General features: G+C 37.1%; 1 protein-coding gene across 2 annotated transcripts in view; it reads left to right on the top strand.

The window, feature by feature from the left end:
• The first annotated feature begins 787 nt into the window (after positions 1 to 787).
• The window catches only part of RIT2 (Ras like without CAAX 2), a 182,855-nt gene continuing 161,889 nt past the window's right edge, over positions 788 to 21,753 (top strand). Inside the window, exons 1-2 of one of the 2 annotated variants that reach the window (XM_088054360.1) lie at positions 788 to 907; positions 2,539 to 2,724. In XM_088054360.1, coding sequence (XP_087910486.1) covers positions 2,622 to 2,724 — 103 coding nt within the window. In that variant the 5' untranslated portion in view covers positions 788 to 907; positions 2,539 to 2,621. Of the gene's footprint in view, positions 908 to 2,456; positions 2,725 to 21,753 lie in introns of those variants that run through there. The other variant, XM_005528096.2, reaches the window with a different exon arrangement.

The following is a 21,753-nucleotide window of genomic DNA, read 5'->3' as shown; positions in this document are numbered from 1 at the left end:
AATTTTCATCAACAAATGCTTAATTCTGCTCTGTCAGATAAAAAAGTGCTGCCAATTTTTTTCTTGTTTTTCTTAAAAGATGAGGAAGTGGCTTTCTATTTGGTTGTCCTACTCATCTTCCTGCTCTAACATAATTCCCTTTTGTAGCCTCTTCCATTTCATAAATTCCTTCCTCATGTTCCACCTCTAAACAAAGGAAAAAAATGGACTTTCCACATTTCTGTGACAAACAGAATAGCTGGGGAAACAAAAAAATTCTGAGTCATTCTTGTCTATCATGTATACATTATGTTAGCTAATATTTTTATATATAAATATATTTTGCTTAGGTTGCCTTTTAAGTCATGGCCACAGCCTCTCACTTTCCTGCCATTTTAATGTCAGCCAAATGTTGCTGCCAGGGTTGGGAACAAAAGCTCCTCAGGAGAAGGCTGCTGTGTTGATGGGAGATTACCAGAAAAACCCAGCTGTTCTAAGCAGTGGTTTTGATATCATTATTAGTTTTATCTACTGTATCAATAATGAACACATGAGAATGGTTTTAATGAAAATTAAATTCTAATCACTTAGGGGATTAACTGACCTACCTGTCTGTTCCTGTTGAAATTCAATATTTAGATATCATATTATTATATGCAGCATTTCCTGTTTACGTCCTACTTTATGCTCTGATGAAAAAAAAACCCTTCTGAGTTCTGAAATTTCCACCCAGACATAAATACAGGCACCCTGCCCTGGCACTACAGAGTTGCTCGCAGCAGGGCTGGCTCAGAAGTCCCTCAGGACAGTGGCAGATCCTGACTCTGGAGGACTTCTCAGAGCACAGTGACTCTGCCCTCTTTTGCTGCCTGCCTGAAAACAGACCGTCATACTTGAATTTCTCTCTGTTTTTCCAGGATCTGTTCATGTGAGTACTCCTTAAGCAAGAGATGGTGATTTTTATGGTCCACAACAGAGTTAATATTACTCTATATTTAAGTTATTTTTCATTACAAGATCAATAATACTGCCCACATTTTCCAGTACCAAAAATTTTCCTGATTTAGTCATTACTTTTCTAAGTATTTGTTTTTTTAACTGGGCTACTTTCTGTACCATCCACTGTCTCCTAATTTTTTTTTCGGGAGGGGAAATTAGTATTTATGTTCTGTTCACCTTCTCCATTAATTATTATCATCATATCTATGTACCTGTTCTTTTTTAATATTTTCTTTAATAAAAATCTATAGTAAAATCTATAATAAAAATATTATTTTTTAATATATATTATCTTAGCCCATTAGTTTTCTAAACTATATGTGCCCTTCCACACCTTTTCCTCTCATCAGTTTTCTTTAAATTACATCCTTCATCAGTCTACCATTTTTTGTTTTTTCATTTCTATGTAATTTTTTAATTCTAAACTATTCCTAAGTAATACCATATGTTTACTGTCTGTGAAATTATTGGAAGAGTGGACAGATGAAGGTGTCTGACTTACAAAATACTTTATTAGTTGTTTCTCCTGCTTCCATTTCCATGTCTCCTTAATAGTTACCCCTGTCGTGAATGCCCAGCATTTCCAAAGGAGTACAAGTTTTGCTTTCCACTTATTTTGCAGTAGATGCTTTTTGGTCCCCAAAAACATTGAATAACAATTAAAGCTGGGAAAGTCTCTTATTATTTCTCATGTTCTTTAAATAGACCAGATGTTTTAAGAACAAAATCAGAAATCGATGAAGAGCTGCCGTGTTTTGTTGTAAGATTTCACTGAATAATTTCAGTGTGAGACTTTCACACTGAATGTCATTTACCAGCTTAGTAAGATAAATTACTTGATATTAGTATTAAATAGTTTTAAAAAGTTGGTTTTCTTCTTTACGTCTTTTCTGAATGAACAAATATATCCCCCCCACTTCAGTCCCTGTCTCTTTCAGAAATTGTGTGTGGAAAAAGGAGGGAAACAACAAATAAAGTTGGGGGTTTTTTCACCCCCAAAGTATCTGGTTTATTTCTGCAAATAATTGATGTAAAATGAGTATTGATCTGGGGACAAATCTAACCCTAGAAAACTTCTGTGTTTGCAGTAAGCCTCATGAAGAAAAAAGGCTGTTAAAAGTTGTTACTTGTTTCACTTGTAATAGTTTTAAGTGTAAAGCTAGCAGACTTGATGATTACAGGATGCATATTTAACTCCAAGGTGAAGAGAAGGTTGTCTGTTTAATAAGCAAGTATTACATAGAATAACAAGCTTCGTAATTAAGAAATTTGATCCATTTTATTTTGCTGAAGTACATGATCTATTTGTTCAATGACACTGCAAGCCCAGAGGTACCAGACCTCTTGTGCCTCACAAAACTGCTGCTGTCCAGGAAGAGAAACAGAGAACGATACAGCGCTGGGAGGGGGCAGAGAGAGATTTTTATTGGAAGCTGTTAAAGTGGTTGCTATGAGACCTTCTCCAGCTAACACAGGCACAGCAGTGTGTGAGGCTGATAAATCATAGCTCTTGCATTATACCTTCCCTTTCTGCCTTTTTTTTTTTTTCCCCTAACACAGCTTTTATAGTTGTTTAAGATCAGAGAAAACACCTGCCAGTTGCTTTTTCTTCTGTTTCGGTCCTTTCTGCTGCTTCGTGCAAGATGGAGCTAGAAAATGCAATGATCAGCTCCTCGAGCGGTTCCTCAGCAGGCTCCAGAGAGTACAAGGTGGTGATGCTGGGAGCAGGGGGAGTTGGCAAAAGCGGTAAGTTTCAGCAACAATATTTTGGGACAGAAAGGGGTGAATTGGGACCGTAAAGTTCACTGGGAAAGGACATTGTTTAATGAGGGGTTTCCTTCCTCTTTCTCTTGCACATGGCTTGGATAAAAGACTAGAGTTTGTGACTGGGGCAATGAGTCAGCTTAATTTGTTACAGACTGAAATGCTGCAAGCCTTTTTAATTGGTTATTTATGTAGGGCTGACCTTGGGTCTGGTGTGTGTGAGGAGAGAGCAGTCAGGCTGCTGCTGTGAGTTTAACACCAAGTGCCAGTGCCGGTGTCACTCTCCCACTTGCTGAAGGGTGGTGGATTGCTGGGCAGTGTGGATGTAACTTGTTGGCCTGAAGGTCCTTGTGCTCAGGCAGAAATCAAACTAACTGCAAAGTCAGCTGTACAGAGTGTAGGAATGCCTGCAGTGACTCACTTTTCCTTTTTTTCAATTTTTTTCAATTATTTTTCTTTTTCTTTTTTTTTTTTTTTCCTTTCTTCCCTGAGTGTCATTGTGGTTTCCCTGCTTTTAGTCTCCTCTTCAGTCCGGACAGGTACAGCTTGACTGCCTGAATCTCACTCCAGGCTATGAGGCAGATTTGCAGCATATTTTAATATCCCTGTCTACAGCTGGCAAGATATGCTAGTGTCTGACAATGATATCTCTTTGGAGGAGTCATTATTTTCTCTGGACAGTGTTTTCTTTTTCCCAGATATTATCAGCTTTGATTTATTCTCACTGGAACCAGCATTCTCTGTTCTTACAAAGACTTTGCTAAACACGCAGAGCTTGTTTCAGAAGTCTGAGCTGGCCACACAACAAGAATTTGATTGCGTCTTCTGGAAATTCAAAAGAACAACAGAAAGAGAAACAAAATTTAAAAAAAAAAAAACCCACAATATAATACAATACATCCCAGCTAGGTTCCAAAGAATTTTCAGGATAAATAGCTGTGACACTAAACTCTGAGAACCGTGTAGATCAGACAAGTTTTATTTATATTCAACCACTAAGATGAAGTATAGGTGCAAAAAGTTAAAAATTTTGAGTTGACATACTTTTCTTTCTGTATCCATAATCTATGTGGTTTTGTTGTATTTGGCTTCAACTTCAGTGGCACATCTTTCAGTGAGAGCTATTTCCCATCAGTATTGCTTAACTAAGCAAACAGTTCTTGCACAGATGTTACTATATAATCACCATATAAAATGGGAAAGAACAAAATATTGGTAATCTTGGAGTAAATTTCTGCAATTTTGGATTATCTTTTCCATAGAAAAGCAGGTATACAGGATGTGTTACCTGGAACTTCCAGTAAAATATTTTTTTATTTTCCTTATATATGTGTATCTTAATTGCTTTTTTTCTTTTTAATCTTTTTCCTGTAAGCGTGTCCAAAAGATGGCAGCAATTTTTCCTCCCCCAAACATATGTTTGTAGGAATAATGCCAGTTTGAAAACTAATTCACCACAAAGTATTATGAACTATACTACATTCATAGCGTGACTGAATGATAACAACCAAGCTTTACATGTATGTGAAGGAAATTTCTGAGTTTCCACTTACTACTAGATAAGAGTTGAAATCAAAAATTTAGTTGATTCAAATCTCTCTGTTCAGAAAACGTTAGCTGTTGATTTAATGAGAATAAAGCCCTTAAATCTGTGGATTGAACAAGGTATGATGTATCTCCAAAGCTGAGAAACACATAATTAACAAGTAGAATTGTGTGGTCTAAAGAAAAAAAGATGGGATTAAGTGGGTATTTAAGAAATTCTTTAGGATTAATGAAAACTTCCTCTTGTTATCATGTAAGTGATACTCCTGGGTGGAAAACGAAATACCCCAACAACCCCCAGCAAATTATTAAGAGTTCATAAAAAAAGGAGGTGGGCAGTTCAACATTTACTGGTTATGAACTTCTGAGGTGTAATGGACCTGAAATATTTCAGTAGAATACTGACTGATCATCCAACTGATAGAATTCAGAGACAGATAGAAAATAAAAATAGATGTCGTTGCATAAATCATTAATTCATTCTGACTGTTACATAATAATTTACACTCTATTAAAACCAGAAAAGGGCCTTAATGACTACTTTCATTCCACAAGATGAGCTCTGCATTTTCCTAATGACCTAGATTCTATGTGTCCAGGAAATTATTAATTTAACCATAAAAATGAATCAGAGTAGAATAAGGAAGAAAGGAAAAAGAAAACAAAAAAATTTGGTTTCCAATTTTGATTTTGAGAAATCAGTGGTGTGTAGTTTGATGTATCGATAACATCCTGCCTTTGTTTTCTCATCTTCTCCCTCCTTCTTTCCTTTTAAGTCATAATAAAACCAGTAACAGCTGGAGTAAAATTACTGAGTGGGAAACCTCTTTCGGATGAAAGCTTTTCCATTCCTCAATTCATTCTAATATTAAATAATTCAGGTTTGGAATGAATTTTCCATAGGAACCAAGCTGCAAAAATGTTAGATTTCTTTTTGCCATGGATGTAGTTCACTTCCAGAGATCCCCTGGGCATTTTGATCTTATGTTTCCAGCCCTCCCCTGTTCTCTCACTGTGACATTTGTGCATGGGGTGGAATGAGGAGGAGGAGACCAAAAACAGATATTCTTTTGGCATTGGTGTTTACAAAAAATTCTCTTTCGATTAGTCAGTCTTGTCTCTTCTCTTCACCAAGATGGCAGGCAGTTCAGGAGGACAACCAACATCCTTTTATTTGTGCTATTCAGTAGGGTGTAAATTTCACAGGAACTGGTAAAAGATGATGAACCCTGTGCATCCAACTCTGACACACACCACATGCAGAGTAATAATGTGTAAAAAAAAAAAAGGTCTGCCATTATTTTATAGGAGAAAAAACTCCACCTCAAAACCCAGGTTTCAGAAGAAACAGGTAATAGTTGTGTCTGAAGAAAATGTAGAAAGCTAGATATAAATTTGTAAATTTTATAGGAGTTGATTTCTGTACTGCAATTATGGAATATAGATTCCCTAGAATGCATTATTCCTTCTGAAAACAGAATTCTTTTTGTTTTCAGAGCAATATGTTAATTTCTTATGTTGTGTAAGTTGTGTTTGTCATCAAGATCATCAAGTACAGCCTGATGCAAGTTCAGACCTAAATTATGCTAGAACAAATAATTAAATTAAAATTAAGCTGAAGTAAAGTAAATTTTGTATTGACTCTCATTCAATTATAGTCCATATCAAAATTATGTATTTCTATTTATAGTTATATTTCAATTAAAATTAGAATTTTGCACTTTTTCTTCTCTGCTCTGATGACAAATATCAGACCACCTTGGTACCACTCAAACCTACCTAAATTTACCTGATATACGGTTCAAACCCTAAGAACCTTGGTGATTCTGAAACCCACTTTGCTCACAAATGTCTTCAGAGATCAGTAGACAAGGTGTTCTCATGGTCCTTGCCTGACGCAGATCAGACCTCTGGGCTCAGCTCTGGCTTTTTCTGTTGTATTTGTTGCAAATAAAAAACACACACAAAAGAGCCTCTCAGTCCTAAGACCATCCACTGCTGCCTCATATTTAGCAAACCAATTACACTGATAACAATACTTAACTGCAGCACATTCTGCAAAATATTAGTGATTATTAACCCAGGGGCTGCAGAATGACTGTCAAAATGAACAAATTGATGTACCTGTGTAACTGAACAAAATAAGAAACCTCCCTCTGATGAAAAATTATTACCTAAGCAATCCCCAAACACTGATCAGATTACACCATAACCCACCTTTATGTGCATCTTCTTGGCTGAATAAAAATGTTATTTTAGTGTTTTCTTGGTTTTTTGTTTGATTGTTTTTTCCCTGGTTAATGATGATTTATTTAAGACTGAAGATGATCTACTGTTATTCCAGGTAAATAAAATTACCTGTTTGTGCATAGCATAGGTTTATCATAGATACAAAATGAATTTCATGTTAGCTGTCACATGGAAGTTACATTTCAGATGAAAAGAGTAATTCTTTAAGAAATCAAAGCTAATAAATATCTCTCGTTAATAAGATAGAATTTTTATCTTGGAGAAAATATTCATCTTTCAATATTTATTTCTCAAACTGATTGCAAGGTGATCTGTTGCCACCGTACAAAATTTGAAGATATTTTAAAACAATTGCCCCAAGACCTTTGCAAAACTTATATATTCTAGTTTTATTGTATATTGGAAAGTAGATTGAAATGTATTTTCAGGCTTCAGTATTAAAAAGAATAAAAAAAAAGACAAAGAAAAGAAATTAAGAAAAGATTCTCTCAAGGATATTGGAGGAATAGTGTGAAGAAATGTATTCTCAGACTGGGCTGCCTAAGGAAGGCATTGATTTCCTTGGTATTTCTTTTTTTTGTGTATGTGTGTGGTTTTTGTTTTTTTTTTTTTTTCTTTGGTTGCTTGACAGTTTGTTTTTGCCAATGTGGCACAAAGGCTGTGTTTTTACAGATGCAGGCGACTCATCCAATTAATTTCAAGATCATTTGTACACAATAACTTCCAAAATGTGTGAAAACAATTATGTTCTCTGTGATGTGGGAACTTCAGTACGAGGAATTAGATTAAATCTGCAATTTTCTTTCATTTATGTGCTCAATTGCCATTTTTTTTTCTGGACCAGTTTCGCCTCTTATTCTGCCTTGATAAAGCAAATTGTGTGCCTATTATTTTCAAGCATGTCCTCATAACAAGAGTCCCCAGTAAATAGAGCACCCTGGAGTGTGTGCTGGAGAGCTGGCCCACTGCAGCTGTTTCTGGAGATGAATTAATGTATGATCCAGGTTACACTGAAAAGGATGAAGGGCAAAGGTAGAGATTCCACTGGTATCAAAAGTGCTGAGTTTGGAAAACACCACTTGGGCCTGCTGATGCTGTTCTTACCCCACGACTGGGCTTGGTGCCACAGAGCACTCCCCAAACGCTGATCAAACGCCTCTGCAGCCTTTCTTTTTGGAGGGGATCGGTTTTGATTCCGTTTCTTATTTTCCCCAGGAATATTCTTGGGTACAGCTTTGCTTCCCTAAATGCCTGGTAAGTGAATCAAAGGAAAGGGTCTGGCCTTCTCTCATATCCTGAGGCAAGCCAATTGCCAGGATGAAGGTGTTGGATTTAGTTATAGCTCAGTACGAGTCAAGGTGAAAAAAGTTCCCTTTCAAGTGCTTGGGCGTGCTGTGGATTATAGTAAGGGAAAACTAAGTTGCTTTTTTTACCCCTCAAAGTCAACACAAGTGTAGTTTTTGCTGTTTTAATTTTCCCTTCTTCTCCTCTAACTGGAAAAAAAATGCCAATTTTTATGTAAGTGGTGAAGAAATTAAGATACTTAATTAAAAAAGACACACATCTGTATGCCATCTGAAAAGAATTGCTTGTTCCCTCATCATTCTCTTAAAAAAAAAAAATTCAGATTTTTAATTCCTCTAGTGTTTCAGGGAAATTATGCTACTTATCCAGATTAAATAAAAAAAAAAAAAGGATTAAAAAATATGTATTTTTTGACTACAGGCAAACTTCCTTAAGGGTAAGTGTAGTGACCATTCAAAATGACATATGAATTCCTTTGGTCACTTCATGGTGCTGCCTGCAACCTCTGATTAGCTGTGACCTGGTGTAGAAGTGACAGCGTGAGGCTGGGAGAGGAAGAGAAGAGACAGAAGCAAAGTAATACTTCTTGACAATTATATGTATCCATGGAAAAAACATCCTAGCTGAATGGTCTAAGCCACCAGCTCTGTTTGTCATGTCTGGGATGCTGTAAACTAAATAGCAGTCATAGTTCTGATGCAGAAATGCAGGTGTTTCATGCAAAATAATGGTGGTACACATTGCATGTTTGCCATGAGAAAGCAAGCAAACACCTAATAAAGAAGGGCCACCAATCACATCCCTGGGTATGGGCAACTTCCAGTTTTCTCATAAACCTGATTAAGCTCTAGAGATTGTATAAAGGCAGAGATCCTGGTAGGTTTGTGATCTTTGATAACAAAATTATCCATGTGTTTTAGTTTCCTTCATAGGTAGAAAATTGAATTTGCTTCAAGCTTGATTTTGTGTAATTCCAACTTCTAGCGTTTTATCTCTTTGTTAACAACTTTGAGAAAATCTCTGTTTTCTGTTAATACTTATAGACAATGATGAGTTTACACCTCGATCTTCTTTCACTGCAATATACTGAATATCTGAAACTTCACTCGTAGGACCTTATTTTCCTGCTCAGAGCACCTTGTATGGTTAATTATAGAGCCCTAATATTTCCACATCAACTTTCTCAGTTCCAAAAACTGACATGCTCTTCTATTAGTGGCTTTACTAGAAGAAAGATTGTCTACTGGTTTCCTCTGTAGAGTTATTTTTTGTTCCTCAGAGAATAATAATGAATTCTTTTGTTCAGGTGTAGTTCACAGAGGTTACATACAGAGAAATATCTGTAGTAACCTGAGGCTATTTTCTCTTTCCCCCAGTGCAGTCACCTGTGCTATCACATTTCTAATGATGACCTAAATTCTGCATTTTTATATTTTTTATTTTATTTAGGGCCATTGAATGTGAGAAGTCAAACGATTCTGGACCCCTTTCTGATATTCTTCATTTACCTTTATTGTATATGTTACCCGCTTAAAAGGATTAAATACATTATTTATTAATCAATTTATTTTGCCTATGGGCAGGCCTTGTGGACAGAATTGTTTGCCCCAGGGAAATGAGTAAAAGATGTTTTTATTATTTTGGCAGTCCACATAGTTCAATGGTTATAGGGGTGGAGGATTCAATTATGCCCTCTGTATTTAATAGGGGGGTGTCTGCATGTGAAATACCAACTCGGTACTGAGAAATCTGACTGGAGTCCTGGGTTCTTCAGCACTAGCAAATGCCTGATAAATAGGATGGAGTTCAAAGAAAACCAACAGAGATGATAAAAGGAGTGACACAGTGTGATTTATGATGACAAACGACTATGACTATATTCAAATAGCTGCTGTAGACAGTAATTCATGATTCTTTATTGTGCAACTTGCATGTGTATACAGAGACTCAGTGTAAATGGATGCAGCTGTGATGTGAATGGGTTGATCTATCCAGCTTCTCCCATCATAACATCCAGATGATGAATGCCCACCTGGATATAGGAAAATGAGCTGGTCACTTCCATGTGTGTGTCGAAACTCACATGGACAACTCACAATATTTAAAGGTAATGAGGATCAAGAGGATAACACATATATTCCAAAATTTGAGGAGGAAAGCAGCCAGAATTGCTTCATGGAGAGTAATAATTTAAGTGATGAAATTGGAATTAGAACATGTACAATTAGAGATACAAGTGATCTTCAAGGAAAACTTCCTTTGGTCAATAAGAGGGACATAAGCCCTTAATGATTTGCTTGAAAGCAAGATGAAGCAGATTGTGGAAGAGTCTTTGAAATGAACAGGCTGGTGAATGTTTTGTTAGTCTAGGTGCTTTACATTAAGACAGAACACATTACAGAGATTGAACATTAAAGAGCAAATATACCAGAACAGAAAAAGCATTTAGAGTTTTGAAACTCTCTTATAGAAGGACTACTATCATCCTCAAAATCCTGAGATTTTTTTTAAAAGTCATCAGGACTTTTGGCTGATGTGGCACTAATCATGGAGATAGCCATCAGTGTTCTTTGTGTTCAGACTGCTAAACAGAGATCCTTAGGCTAGTCTTGAGACTGCATTTGCTTGTTGTGTACAAAAAAAAAGTTATTTATGTTGCCTCAAACAGAACTAAAATGTGTCCTTCGGAGTATAAAGGCTCCTGTATAACTGGAAACATGCTGAGATAGCACCCTTAAAGTACTGGACACCTCATGTGTGTGCTGGGTAGTGGTACAGTTGGAAGACAAACAGATTTGTTAGCTCACCTCCTGCTTTTCTCTGTTCCTGGGATGGAAATGGAATTTAAGGATTCAGGGTCTTCACCTACACTGCCTCTATGTGAACGATTTATGTGAAGGACCCAAGGGAATGGCCTGAAGCTGAGCTGGGGGAGGTTTAGTTCAGGAAAAGGTTCTTCCCCAGGGCTGTGTTTGGGCAATAAAGGGTTCCCCAGGGAATGGTCACAGCACCGGACTGGCAGAGACCAAGAAACATTTGGACAATGCCCTCAAGCATGGGGTAGGATTCTTGGGGATGGCCTTGCTCAGGACCAGGAGATGGATTTGGTGATCCTTGTAAGCCCCTTCCTAGTCAATTCTATCATTCTAAGTGATTAGTACTCACAGAAGGTTATGAGTCTGCTTTTCATGGTGTTTCATTAAAGCACAGGTTCACTTAGAGTGAAGATTTTGGTGACTTGAGCACTGCTCAGCTTTTCTCATTCACAGTGCTTGCTATAAAGAGACAGAATACCTTCTGGGCTATTCCTCAGCAGCAGGAATTGGAATATCAAGGACTCTCCTAGTTTCAGCCACACACAAATCTGCCATTTGAAATGCCCAGGCTAAGGTATCAAACAAGGGAACAGGCACTGTTTCATGACAATGACTGGGCACTGTCGGTATCTTTGCTGTAAACAATCTGTTGAGGCAGCCACAGGAACCGTTTCCATTCCAAGCTGTCCCTGCTGCTGAGCCGAGCCATCTGCAGCATTTTTGGCATGTGCTATCTGCTAGAATTTGGATGAGATTAATTCCATTAGGGACACTCTTGAAAGCACAATTAAGAATTTATTTTTTTTTTTTCTCTTCTGTTGCTGCTTTCACCTCTTTTCTTTCCATACTTTCCATTTTATTCCCTTCCACTCCTCTGGTAATCTTTTTACACTTTTAATTTGTTCTTTGACTTTAATTAGTCTCCCTTTATGCTTGCAATCCTGTCTAATTTTCTTTCCTAGAAGCTGGAAGTCTCATCATGCTCTCACAGCTCCAGTGACAGGAACTGGGTGTTGCCAGAGTATTGTGCAGGGTTCCAGTTTCAGAGGTATCATTGGAAGACACTTTTCTGCAAGCCCTAGAAATCTGCTAAAGCATTACCTGCCCCCTGAGCAGTGGAGAAACTGGCTAAAATCAGTTTGTGTCAAGGTGGGTGGGGAAAATCCAAAAAATGAGGGTGTCATAAAACACTATCTCAGGAGATGGCAAGTTGTGTATTGTTGCCAATGTCATGTATATGGTCTCCAGAAAAGTTTTGTTTTCAACACATGTGGTCAGTGTTTTATCTTTTCTATAAAACCCTAGAACTAAACTAGTTATTTCAGGGGTCCTAAAGGTGACCTCACAAATGTTTATAAGTTTTAAGAATTAATGTCATAAGCTTTGGCAAAGTAAGAGCTGTAATCAGCTGAGAGACTGATGCACGTAGTTCTTCAGCTTACACTGACTAGGGGAATGAGGAACTGCTGTGTAATTTCTTTCCTTGCAATCTCCTTGAAGTGCTAATGTAATTCTGTAATTCTTGTCCATTTTCACATGCCCAAGGTATAGGAGTCCTAGCTTAAAGTCATATTCTCTGTTAAATCCTATGATTCCTTGATTGCCCTGTCTTATTCTGTGATTCTTTCGGTAGCTTCACTAGCCTTCTACCTGCATGACAGCCTGTTGGGTTACACTGAACTTTTCCCTGCTGAACAGGATCTGCAGTGTCTTTACAGAAATGTCTCTTTAGCAGCTTGTAAAATGTCTACTGTTATTTCAGTTTTTTATTCAGGATGTTCAAAACCAAGCCCAAGCGTTGTCAAATTCTCAGTTATTTCAAAAACGGCAGCTTCTTAAGTCATCCAGAATGCCTGGCAGGCTTTAAAAAATCCCCCTTCTCTAAATTTTTTCTGGACTTATATAGAAATTATGTTCTCAGTTTCTCAATTGATTAAAAAGCAGTCATTAGACATTTTCTTCACAGTGAATAATCTTTCTTGGGCTGCCTAGTGGCATGGTCATTTGATCACTTATCACACACAGCATGCCAGAGCTCTGATCTGTGCAGTATCTGACACTGGGTACAGCCCAAGGATGTGTTCCTGGGCTTCATGAGGGCTCCATATATTTGTAGATATGCCCCAGAAACACCTTATTTCCCTCCTGGGATTAGAGGAGAAAAAAAGAAAAATCTATTACATTATACAAGTATATAATGTATAAAGTACGAGCTCCAGAAACCAGGCTCTTGTGCCTTTCTTCCACTTAGAGAAGTTTCAATGGAATGCACAGAGTAAAAAAAAATCGTGGATTTGCAACTTAATCTCTGTCTCAGTGCACACTCTGTTTACTAGTCTGTTCCTATAAAAGTGGAAGTCAAAAGCCTCATTTTTCAAATCTTTCCCAAGATACTTAAAAGTTATTAAATGCCTGACATAACAAGGAGTACATTACATAAGCTTCCTCTTCCTTTTTTCCTTTTTTCCCCCAGCTAATATGCTCAAAATGACAATTTGCTCTGATATTTGATGATGAGGAAGGGGTTACGAAAAAGCCGAAAGAGAAGATATAAAAGAAACAATCCAAGCAGTTTGTATGGGAAATGTTAACATACAGCAACCACTGAGTATGGACAACAAGAAAATAGAAAAATAGAAACATAGAAAAAGATTGAGAAAACAGAAAACTAGAAACAGATGAGTAAAGCAATGATAAAGGAGTAAAAGGATAGAAGGAAAATGGAGCAATTTGAACTTCAAAGAGAATTGATTTCAGATGCTGTCTTTCCACTGCAATTATCCTATGCGGTGCTAATAATCCATGGTGCTAATAATCCATGGTTGTATCCCAGCACCTTCTGCAGGGACTGGTGGCCAAAATGCACACAGAGGTCATGTCAGGGGACCATTCTCCTGCCTTTGTGACTTCTTATCCCATGTTTCTCACTCAGTGGCTCTCTGGAGTAGGAAGCTGGAGAGGCATTGTGGCAGCTGTAGACTGGCATGGGTTGATGTCTTTACCAGGTAACAAGCCATAGGACAAGAGAAAATGGCCTCAAGTTGTGCCAGGGAAGTTTGAGTTTGAAAAACTGGGAAATATTTCTTCAGTGAAAGGATGCTCAGGCATTGCAAAAGGCTGTCCAGGGCAGTGGTGGAACTTAAAATAACTTGTGCATGTAGAGGTTAGGGACGTGGTTTTGTCATTGTCATTGATCCTGTCAATGCTCAGTTAATGACTGAGTTTGATGATCCTAGAGCTCTTTACAAGCCTTAATTTTTCTATAATTCTGTGATTCTAAGTCTTCCAAATACAGGCCTTTTTTAGTCTCCTCAGCCAGCCATGTACAAGGCTGCATAAATCCAACATTAATACAAATTTATGGGGTGCCAGTCAAAGTGATGCTTCTTGTGTGTGGTGTCCTGACAACCATCCAGAATGGAGAGGAGTCTGTGGGTCCCAGCCTTAGAAATATGTAACACCCTGAGAAATCTGTGGGAAGCACAGCATTTTTCAGGCTCTTCTGTGTTCTTTGAAGAACTTTGAACACAAAAATCTTCAGTGGAATAATGAATCACAGTGATGCTATAGGGATATCTCTTTTGGTACCAAGAAATAAAATTCTGTTTTCCCCCAGTTCAGGAAAAAAATTACAAGATGCAAAACAAATATATATTTGTGTATTTCTATATGTTTTCTCTTTTTCTTTGTGACCCAGCTCTTAATTTTGCTCTCATTCCCCTTCTTTTACTGCTCATAACAAAATAAACAAACCATTACTTCACTATAATAAATTTTGAACAAGTGGCAAAAATCAAAACAAAATGCCTGTGACTGTAAACAGATTTAAATACACATATCCCTGAAACATGCTCATGTTAGGTTTATTTAGTGTAAAGTAACATGCATTTTCACTCTTTAAGGAAAATAGTTGTTAGTGTCAATGTGTTATTCAAAGAATTTATAGAAAGCTGTGCAAAACCTAGCGAGATAACAACTTGTGCTAATTGACAGTGACAGCATATTTAAAGAATAAGATTATTTGGTGATTGAAAGCTTTTATTCCTCAATTTCATTTACTGAAAAATAACTACAGATCAAATTGCTTTGCAAAGCTGTGTTTTATGTTTCTAAAGCATCACTGTACGTACTGGATGAGTTTTAGTATAATAAGTTTTAAGCAGTACTTAAACCAGTTTTGTGTGTTGGGATACTTTAGGGTGATGTAATTCAAATACATCTTCAAGCTTGTGAATAAGATACATTTCTGATTGGCTATAGGTAGGAAAAACGTGGAAATTGAAATTTTTATCAAGATAAATTGTTAATTGTTCCCTTTCTAATTCCAAGCATCACAAATAAAGTTAGTAAAAATCATAGACAGTGAATACTTTACAGGGTTGGAACACTTGGGAATATCTTGAGCACCACTGAAGTTAATTTAGTCACAACAAAAAGCAGGATGTGGATTGGGAAGAGATGAGATCTGTTGTAGTAGATGTGATTGCTCAGGAAATTACCTGGGTAGACACAATACCAGTTTGTACTGTGATGGAGTTTCTGAGGGAATCAAACATTTCCCTGGCTCACAGTTAAAGTTCAGTGACATAGACAAATATCATGAATAATTCTTTTCAGGTTTAGTGCATAACAAGCTGCTAAAAAAATCGTTAAGATGTTGGTGATAGAATAACTTCAAGCTGCTAAAAAATCATTAAGATGGTGATAGAATAACTTGCCTCTGAGTACTAATTCTTTCCACTCACTTTTATCTCTTTTCTTCTTGCAGGCTCTCACTTTAAGTAGATGGAAAGTACATAGGAGAAGTAGGAAATGTAAAATATCACCTGTTTATGTTAGCAAATGGTGTGAAGCCCATGCTATCTTTCTAAATTGTCTTTATTTTTTCCATAAACTTACTGTAAGTTTATGGAAAAAATATAAAATATATACATATATTTTATATATATATAAAATATTTTATCAGGAACATGGCATTGTGGAAGGGCTTAGATGTGCAATCTGTTGTGAAAAGGTTTTTCTGTTCCCACTTTATTTTATTGATATGTCTAGTTTATTTCTATATTTATATTAATCTCAGGATGTTTAACATATGATGAATTTCTCACAATGGCACAGTGTTTAAAAGTTACCTATCTTCAGAACCCTCTCTAGCTAAACTGACAGCCAAATACATATTTGTTTACTTAGTGGAAAACCAAGATAGGATGGGCCCTATTTGTTCTGTCAGTGTCTTATGTGTCATATCTGTTCAGCTCAGTGATTACTGTCAGTATTGTGGCATTTAAAAGAAGACCTGAAGAGAGTGGAAATGCAATTTCTGTTCTGTGCTGCCTCACGCATCACAAAGAAAACTGGCAGCTTGACCTTAGCAGTAGAGCAGAAAGAATACAACTCTTTTTTTGTACACTGAGACTTCCAGCCAAATGAATGCATCTTAATGGGGAAGTCACTCACTCCAGAGTAGGTGGGGAGGGGAGGGAAACAGAGAAACACTGTGCAGCTGAAGAAAAAAGTCTGTGCTGTTCCTGACTCTCTCTTTGAAATTACCATAGAATGCCTTGACCCCTATTTTCTGCCCTACCCACAGAAATATCGGAAATAAAACGGTTAAAGCAGTGCATGGTTAAGTGGGATGGAACAGAGTGAGGGAAAGATGAAGGAGTTGCCCTTGTAAGTTCTGTAGATTTGGAGAGAAGCATCAAAGAGTATTGTGTCCTGCTAATAACACAGTTTATAAGAGAATTGAAAAGGCAATGAACCTCAAGAATATTTTGTGTTTGTTATATTATGGAAGAGACAAGCTAACAGTATTAATATTTCTGGGCTACAGGACAGTTTCTAAAGTTTAAAACCAAAGCCTTTACTTAAACAATGACAGTGCATTGATCACATCCAACAGGAGAGAAAGAGAGAGAGAAAGAAAGGAGAGAGAGAGAGAGAGAAAGAGAGAGAGAGAGAGAGAGAAAGAGAGAGAAAGAAAGAAAGAAAGAAAGAAAGAAAGAAAGAAAGAAAGAAAGAAAGAAAGAAAGAAAGAAAGAGAGAGAGAAAGAGAGAGAGAAAGAGAGAAAGAAGAAAGAAAGAGAGAAAGAGAGAGAAAGAAAGAAAGAAAGAAAGAAAGAAAGAAAGAAAGAAAGAAAGGAAAGAAAGAAAGAAAGAAAGAAAGAAAGAAAGAAAGAAAAAGAAAGAAAGAAAGAAAAAGAAAGAAAGAAAGAAAGAAAGAAAGAAAGAAAGAAAGAAAGAAAGAAAGAAAGAAAGAAAGAAAGAAAGAAAGAAAGAAAGAAAGAAAGAAAAAAAAAAACTGGCTTGTGGCTTGAGTTAACAGTTTAACAGCTGAAGCAAAAGCTGTGAGTACAAGTGAATTTAAGTATTTATTTATGAATTCTCACTGCAGGCAATTTTTTAGTGAATTTCTGAGCACCTCAGCTCACATAATGGCTGCTCAGGAATACAAATGACATAACCATGAATGATTCAGCTTCTTCCTGCTTTTATTCCTGAGTATGATATCATATGATATTAATATCTCTCTAATCAGCTCAGATCAGCTGTCTCAGCTGTGTGTCTCCACATGTTCTTGACTACTCCTGCTGGAGGTACAGTGGGAAAAAGAAAAAGCCTTGATGTGGTGCAGAACAGTTCAGCAGTGACCAAAGCATTGGTGAATTATCAACACTGGTTAACTCACAGAATCAAAAACCTTCCACCATACAGGTTTCTGTATTTTCACCTCAGCCACGTGCAGAAATTTATAACACAGAAAGCAGTGAAGGAAATGTGAGATATTTTTTCTAGTTTGTGACTATAACATCATAACTGCCTATACATTACTGACATGCTCCTCTGTTTTGTTGAAAAGTTGGAGGCCACCAATCCTGTGGGAGCCAGCATAATTTTCTTTCTCTTTCCTCCTTGTTTATAACTTGACTGTTTTTTTAATTTGTTTCCTCACTTTTTTTTGGTAGAAATGTGATAATTTGAAACTGATTGCTGTTGGCATGGAGGTATTTGTGCTGTACACCTTACACATGTATGGTTTTCCTGAAGGCCATCTGAAATATTCACTGTCCAGCTGTGTTTCTGTGGAACACCACCAAGGAATCCAGCTGACTTTTATGGTCAGGTGCTGAGGTGTTTACACAGTTCTTGAATTTTTTTTCCACACAGTCTATGGCACAGAATTTTTATTGCAGCTGAAATGAGGTTAGAGCATTTAAGCATAATTAAATCATCATTGCCAAGTGGTGGGTCAGAACCACCAACATTTTTTTGCCATTTCTATGGTTCCAAGGAGACTTAGATCTCTTAGATTGCATTCCTGGGAGGAATCCCTCCAAGTCCACAGTGACCAGTATTGCAGTTGTCCTCCACAGCAGGTCTTTGATTTCAGTTTCTCCATTCAGCACAGTATATCCAGATCAGTCTGAGAGGCCAATGTTGGTTTTCAAGCAAGGGAAACACCCTGGTCAGAGCCAGCACGGTGGCTCCCTTTGGCCACGCGGACCATTCACCCACAAGCCATCAATGTGATGGATGGCGAAAATGGTGTTTATTGCAGGGGAATTTAACATTTTATAACCTAGGGTCATTGTGTTACTCCCATCTGCTTTCGTCACAGTTAGGTGCTATTGGTTAATTGCAAAAGGCTTTACTATCCTAACAGAGAGGGGGGGTTTACTAACTTTCTGTTACATCCTGAAATCTTCTGAACTTCCAGACCTTAAACTACAACATATTCCCCTCTCTCTATGAATAACTAATTTGCTAAAATATAAGGTACATTAGTCTTAAAAAATTCTAATGTTATTTTCTATATACGTATCTCTAAACACTTTGTCTAACTTATCTATATTATAAAAGTTTTAAAAATGAATAATATAAACTTAAGTAAAATATAAGATACAGTATACTTAATTAAAAAGCTAAAAACTTATAAAATGGATACTACAGTTTTCATTAGTAAATACGAGGCACATGTGGTGACTAAGTGTATTTTTAGAGCATCTGTTGCCTTTCTATAAACAGAATGTTAACCTTTTCTAGTCGGCTCTTAACAAAGGACACAAGCTTATTTAAAATACACGGTCTAAAGATTAGCACAAATAAAATCATCACAACTGGTCCAATCAGGGTAGACACCAGGGTGGTCAACCACGGAGATTGATCGAACCAGGATTGGAACCAGTTTTGCTGAGCTTCTCTCTCTGCTTTCTGTTGAGACAGCCTGTCTCGTAGCTCTGCCATGGTGTCTCTCACTACTCCGGTGTGGTCTGCGTAGAAGCAGCACTCTTCTTTCAGGGCGATGCAGAGGCCTCCTTGCTGCATGAACAGAAGGTTGAGACCTCGCCTATTCTGCAAAACAACTTCATAGAGTGAGGAGACTGACTTTTCTAAAAAGGATATGGATTTCTCAATTCTCTGTAGATCCTCATCTAGAGATGTAGCTGAGAGTGGCTCTGACTCTGGGTTACCAGGGCGGAGACACCCGTGGCTGCACCGGTTGCTCCCAAGCCAAGCAGCATTGCTATTGACAGTCCTGCCAACAGCTCTCTTTTCTGAAGGCGGCCTGTTCACTCAAGGTACTGGTTCACTTCTTCTTTGGAGTGGTATAGGACTCTGGGGATGATAACAGCTGATACACAAAAGTCAATAGAGGAGTTAAAGCTTTGGGTATAGATGCAAGGGCTTAGCCCACCACGGTTGCAAATCCACATGCCAGATAAGGGAGCGATTGCACATCTCTTGGACCTGTCCACCTGCACCGTGGTCGCATAAACTTTTTTGTCAACAACAATGGCTTTGCCCACGTAAAACTCTGGCCCGGTCATGTGGCTGATGGTGATTCTGTGAGAAGGTGACTCACTAGGGCACTGGACTGGGGCCTCTGGCCAGTTCAATGTACCAGAGTGACCCATATGTTCTGTCACTTTTGGATGTTAGTTAGCAGACAGTTGGTCATGACTATAAATAGCACAATTACTAAAAGCAGTTTACCATGTAAATGACACCATACTTACAAACTCACAGCTAAAACTTTAACGTTAAATGAACTTTCAAAGATGCTTACACTACCTCTTGAAGGGGAAATACTTATACTTTATATTAACATAACAATTACTACACAGGCTAAACTCTTTGCCTTAAACTATTATCTAACTATTTTTAACACACGTGCTCTGGTATATACGTAGTCTAAGCGTGAAAACGATTTGCTAAAAGGGTAAACACACAACTACAATTTGCTTTATATACAGTTAGATGGAGTCTCTACACTTCTTAGATCTTCTACAGAATTTCTCTAACACGATTCAGTCCTGGAATGTTCACTGCTCCCGTGATGTCAGCTGGCAGCTGATCGGTGACTGAGGGCTTTGATGTTCAAGTTGTTCTTCACATCTTTCTAAATCTTAAAACAAAGGATACCTGAAAAATTGGTAGAGACACAACATCATAATAACAACATAAAATTTCTGTTGGTAACTGTCTATGTAGTGTTCAGACACAACTGTGTCCTGACAGCTCCACTTCTGATCCATGTCTGGAGTACCAAGGCTGTGTGGTGACTTCTCTGTTCACTGGATCTCGTGTGTTCAGAGGCACACAGTCTGGTCAGATGGACAGGTGACCTTTCTGAACCTGTCAACAAAACACAGACACTTCTCTCCTTGAAGTTAATGAATTACACTAATCAAAATGCTTTTAGGACATCAATTTCCCCTGTTTTTTTAAAAAATAAAAATGAGATGTACTTTTGTTCAACATTAACACAAAACCATATACACAATTAGTAAAAACTCAACAGTTAAAAATTAAATTATAAACATTATTAATAACATATGTAATATAAAAGTACTGTTAATTACTAAAACACTGCACCAGCATCTCATAGTTAACAAACAAACAAAAACAAAAAATCATCAGTGAAGGATTGGATAACCACCTCTGGAAATGATTCTTCAAGCTCACTTCAAAATTGATCCAGCTGTCATATTAATAGGGTCAAATTGCTGAGTCAAAAAGTGACTCAAATACTGATTTGGTATAGAAAACATCTGGATCTGCTGGCAAACATTCCGTCCAGGTAAAGTCAAGGCTTGGCCAGGGACTAGGCTTTAAACTGGGAGGATGCCTCTTAAGTCATTTCTAAAACAAGGTTCTCAATAATAGCAGCTATGAGATGCTTACAGCACAGCAAACTGTTGAAATGCATTTGTACAAAGCAAATAATCAAAAACCTTAGGTACCAAACTGATTAAATCATTCAGCAGTTGGTTTAATCTGAAGCCTCTCCCATGGCAGCTGATCTTTAGCAATGGTACCTCTTAAAATTCTAGAAACACTAAAAAATAAGAAAGCTATAACAAACAAAAACTGCAGAGATTGCAACAACCCAATAAAACTCCTGATGAAGTCAAGGGTGTCACAGACTGCATTCACTTCTATCCACAAACAGGTGTTCATCAGTGTTTTATCACAGCTGTTTCACTTGTAGCTATCTTCATTTCTCTAAGAAAAATAACTATACTTTGTAGTTTAGACAAGTGTCTTCAATAAAACATAAAACAATTTAAATTAAACAACATTTAAACCTAACAATAATTATTTATGACAAAAAAAATAACAAAACTTAACTTTAAAAGAATATTCAAGTTATACAACTTAACTTAAAAACATTCAAGCCTAAACATGATAAAACTTGACTATTTTTAATTTTATTAACACTTTTTTAAACCACAAATCTCTTCTATAGATAACATTACTTAGAAGATTTTCTTAGAAGCTGTAAATCACACCATATTTTAACCTTAGGTTTTAAAACTAATTATTGCAAGGTAACTTCTGTTAATATTCACTTTAAACATGTTTGTTTTTGAAAAGGGGCTTTTTAAACTTTCAAAAAAATCACAATAATTTCTCTAGTAAAACTCTAAAAACTATAACTGCATAAACTCATCATTACTTAAATCACAAAATTAACTTCAAAAGGGCATATAAAAACATTTTAAAAACCTAATAAATCACGACTTTGTAACAAACTGGGTATTATCCCAGTGCTTTTTCCCAGAGAGGGAGCGGGGGGGTGAACCGCCCGCTC

The sequence above is a fragment of the Pseudopodoces humilis genome, chromosome 4, assembly GCF_049639895.1.
Source record: "Pseudopodoces humilis isolate 2021_Gansu_Grassland_sample_001 chromosome 4, ASM4963989v1, whole genome shotgun sequence".
Classification (NCBI taxonomy): domain Eukaryota; kingdom Metazoa; phylum Chordata; class Aves; order Passeriformes; family Paridae; genus Pseudopodoces; species Pseudopodoces humilis.
The sequence above is the reverse complement of the archived record's forward strand: the minus strand, read 5'-3'. Positions and strand labels throughout refer to the sequence as shown.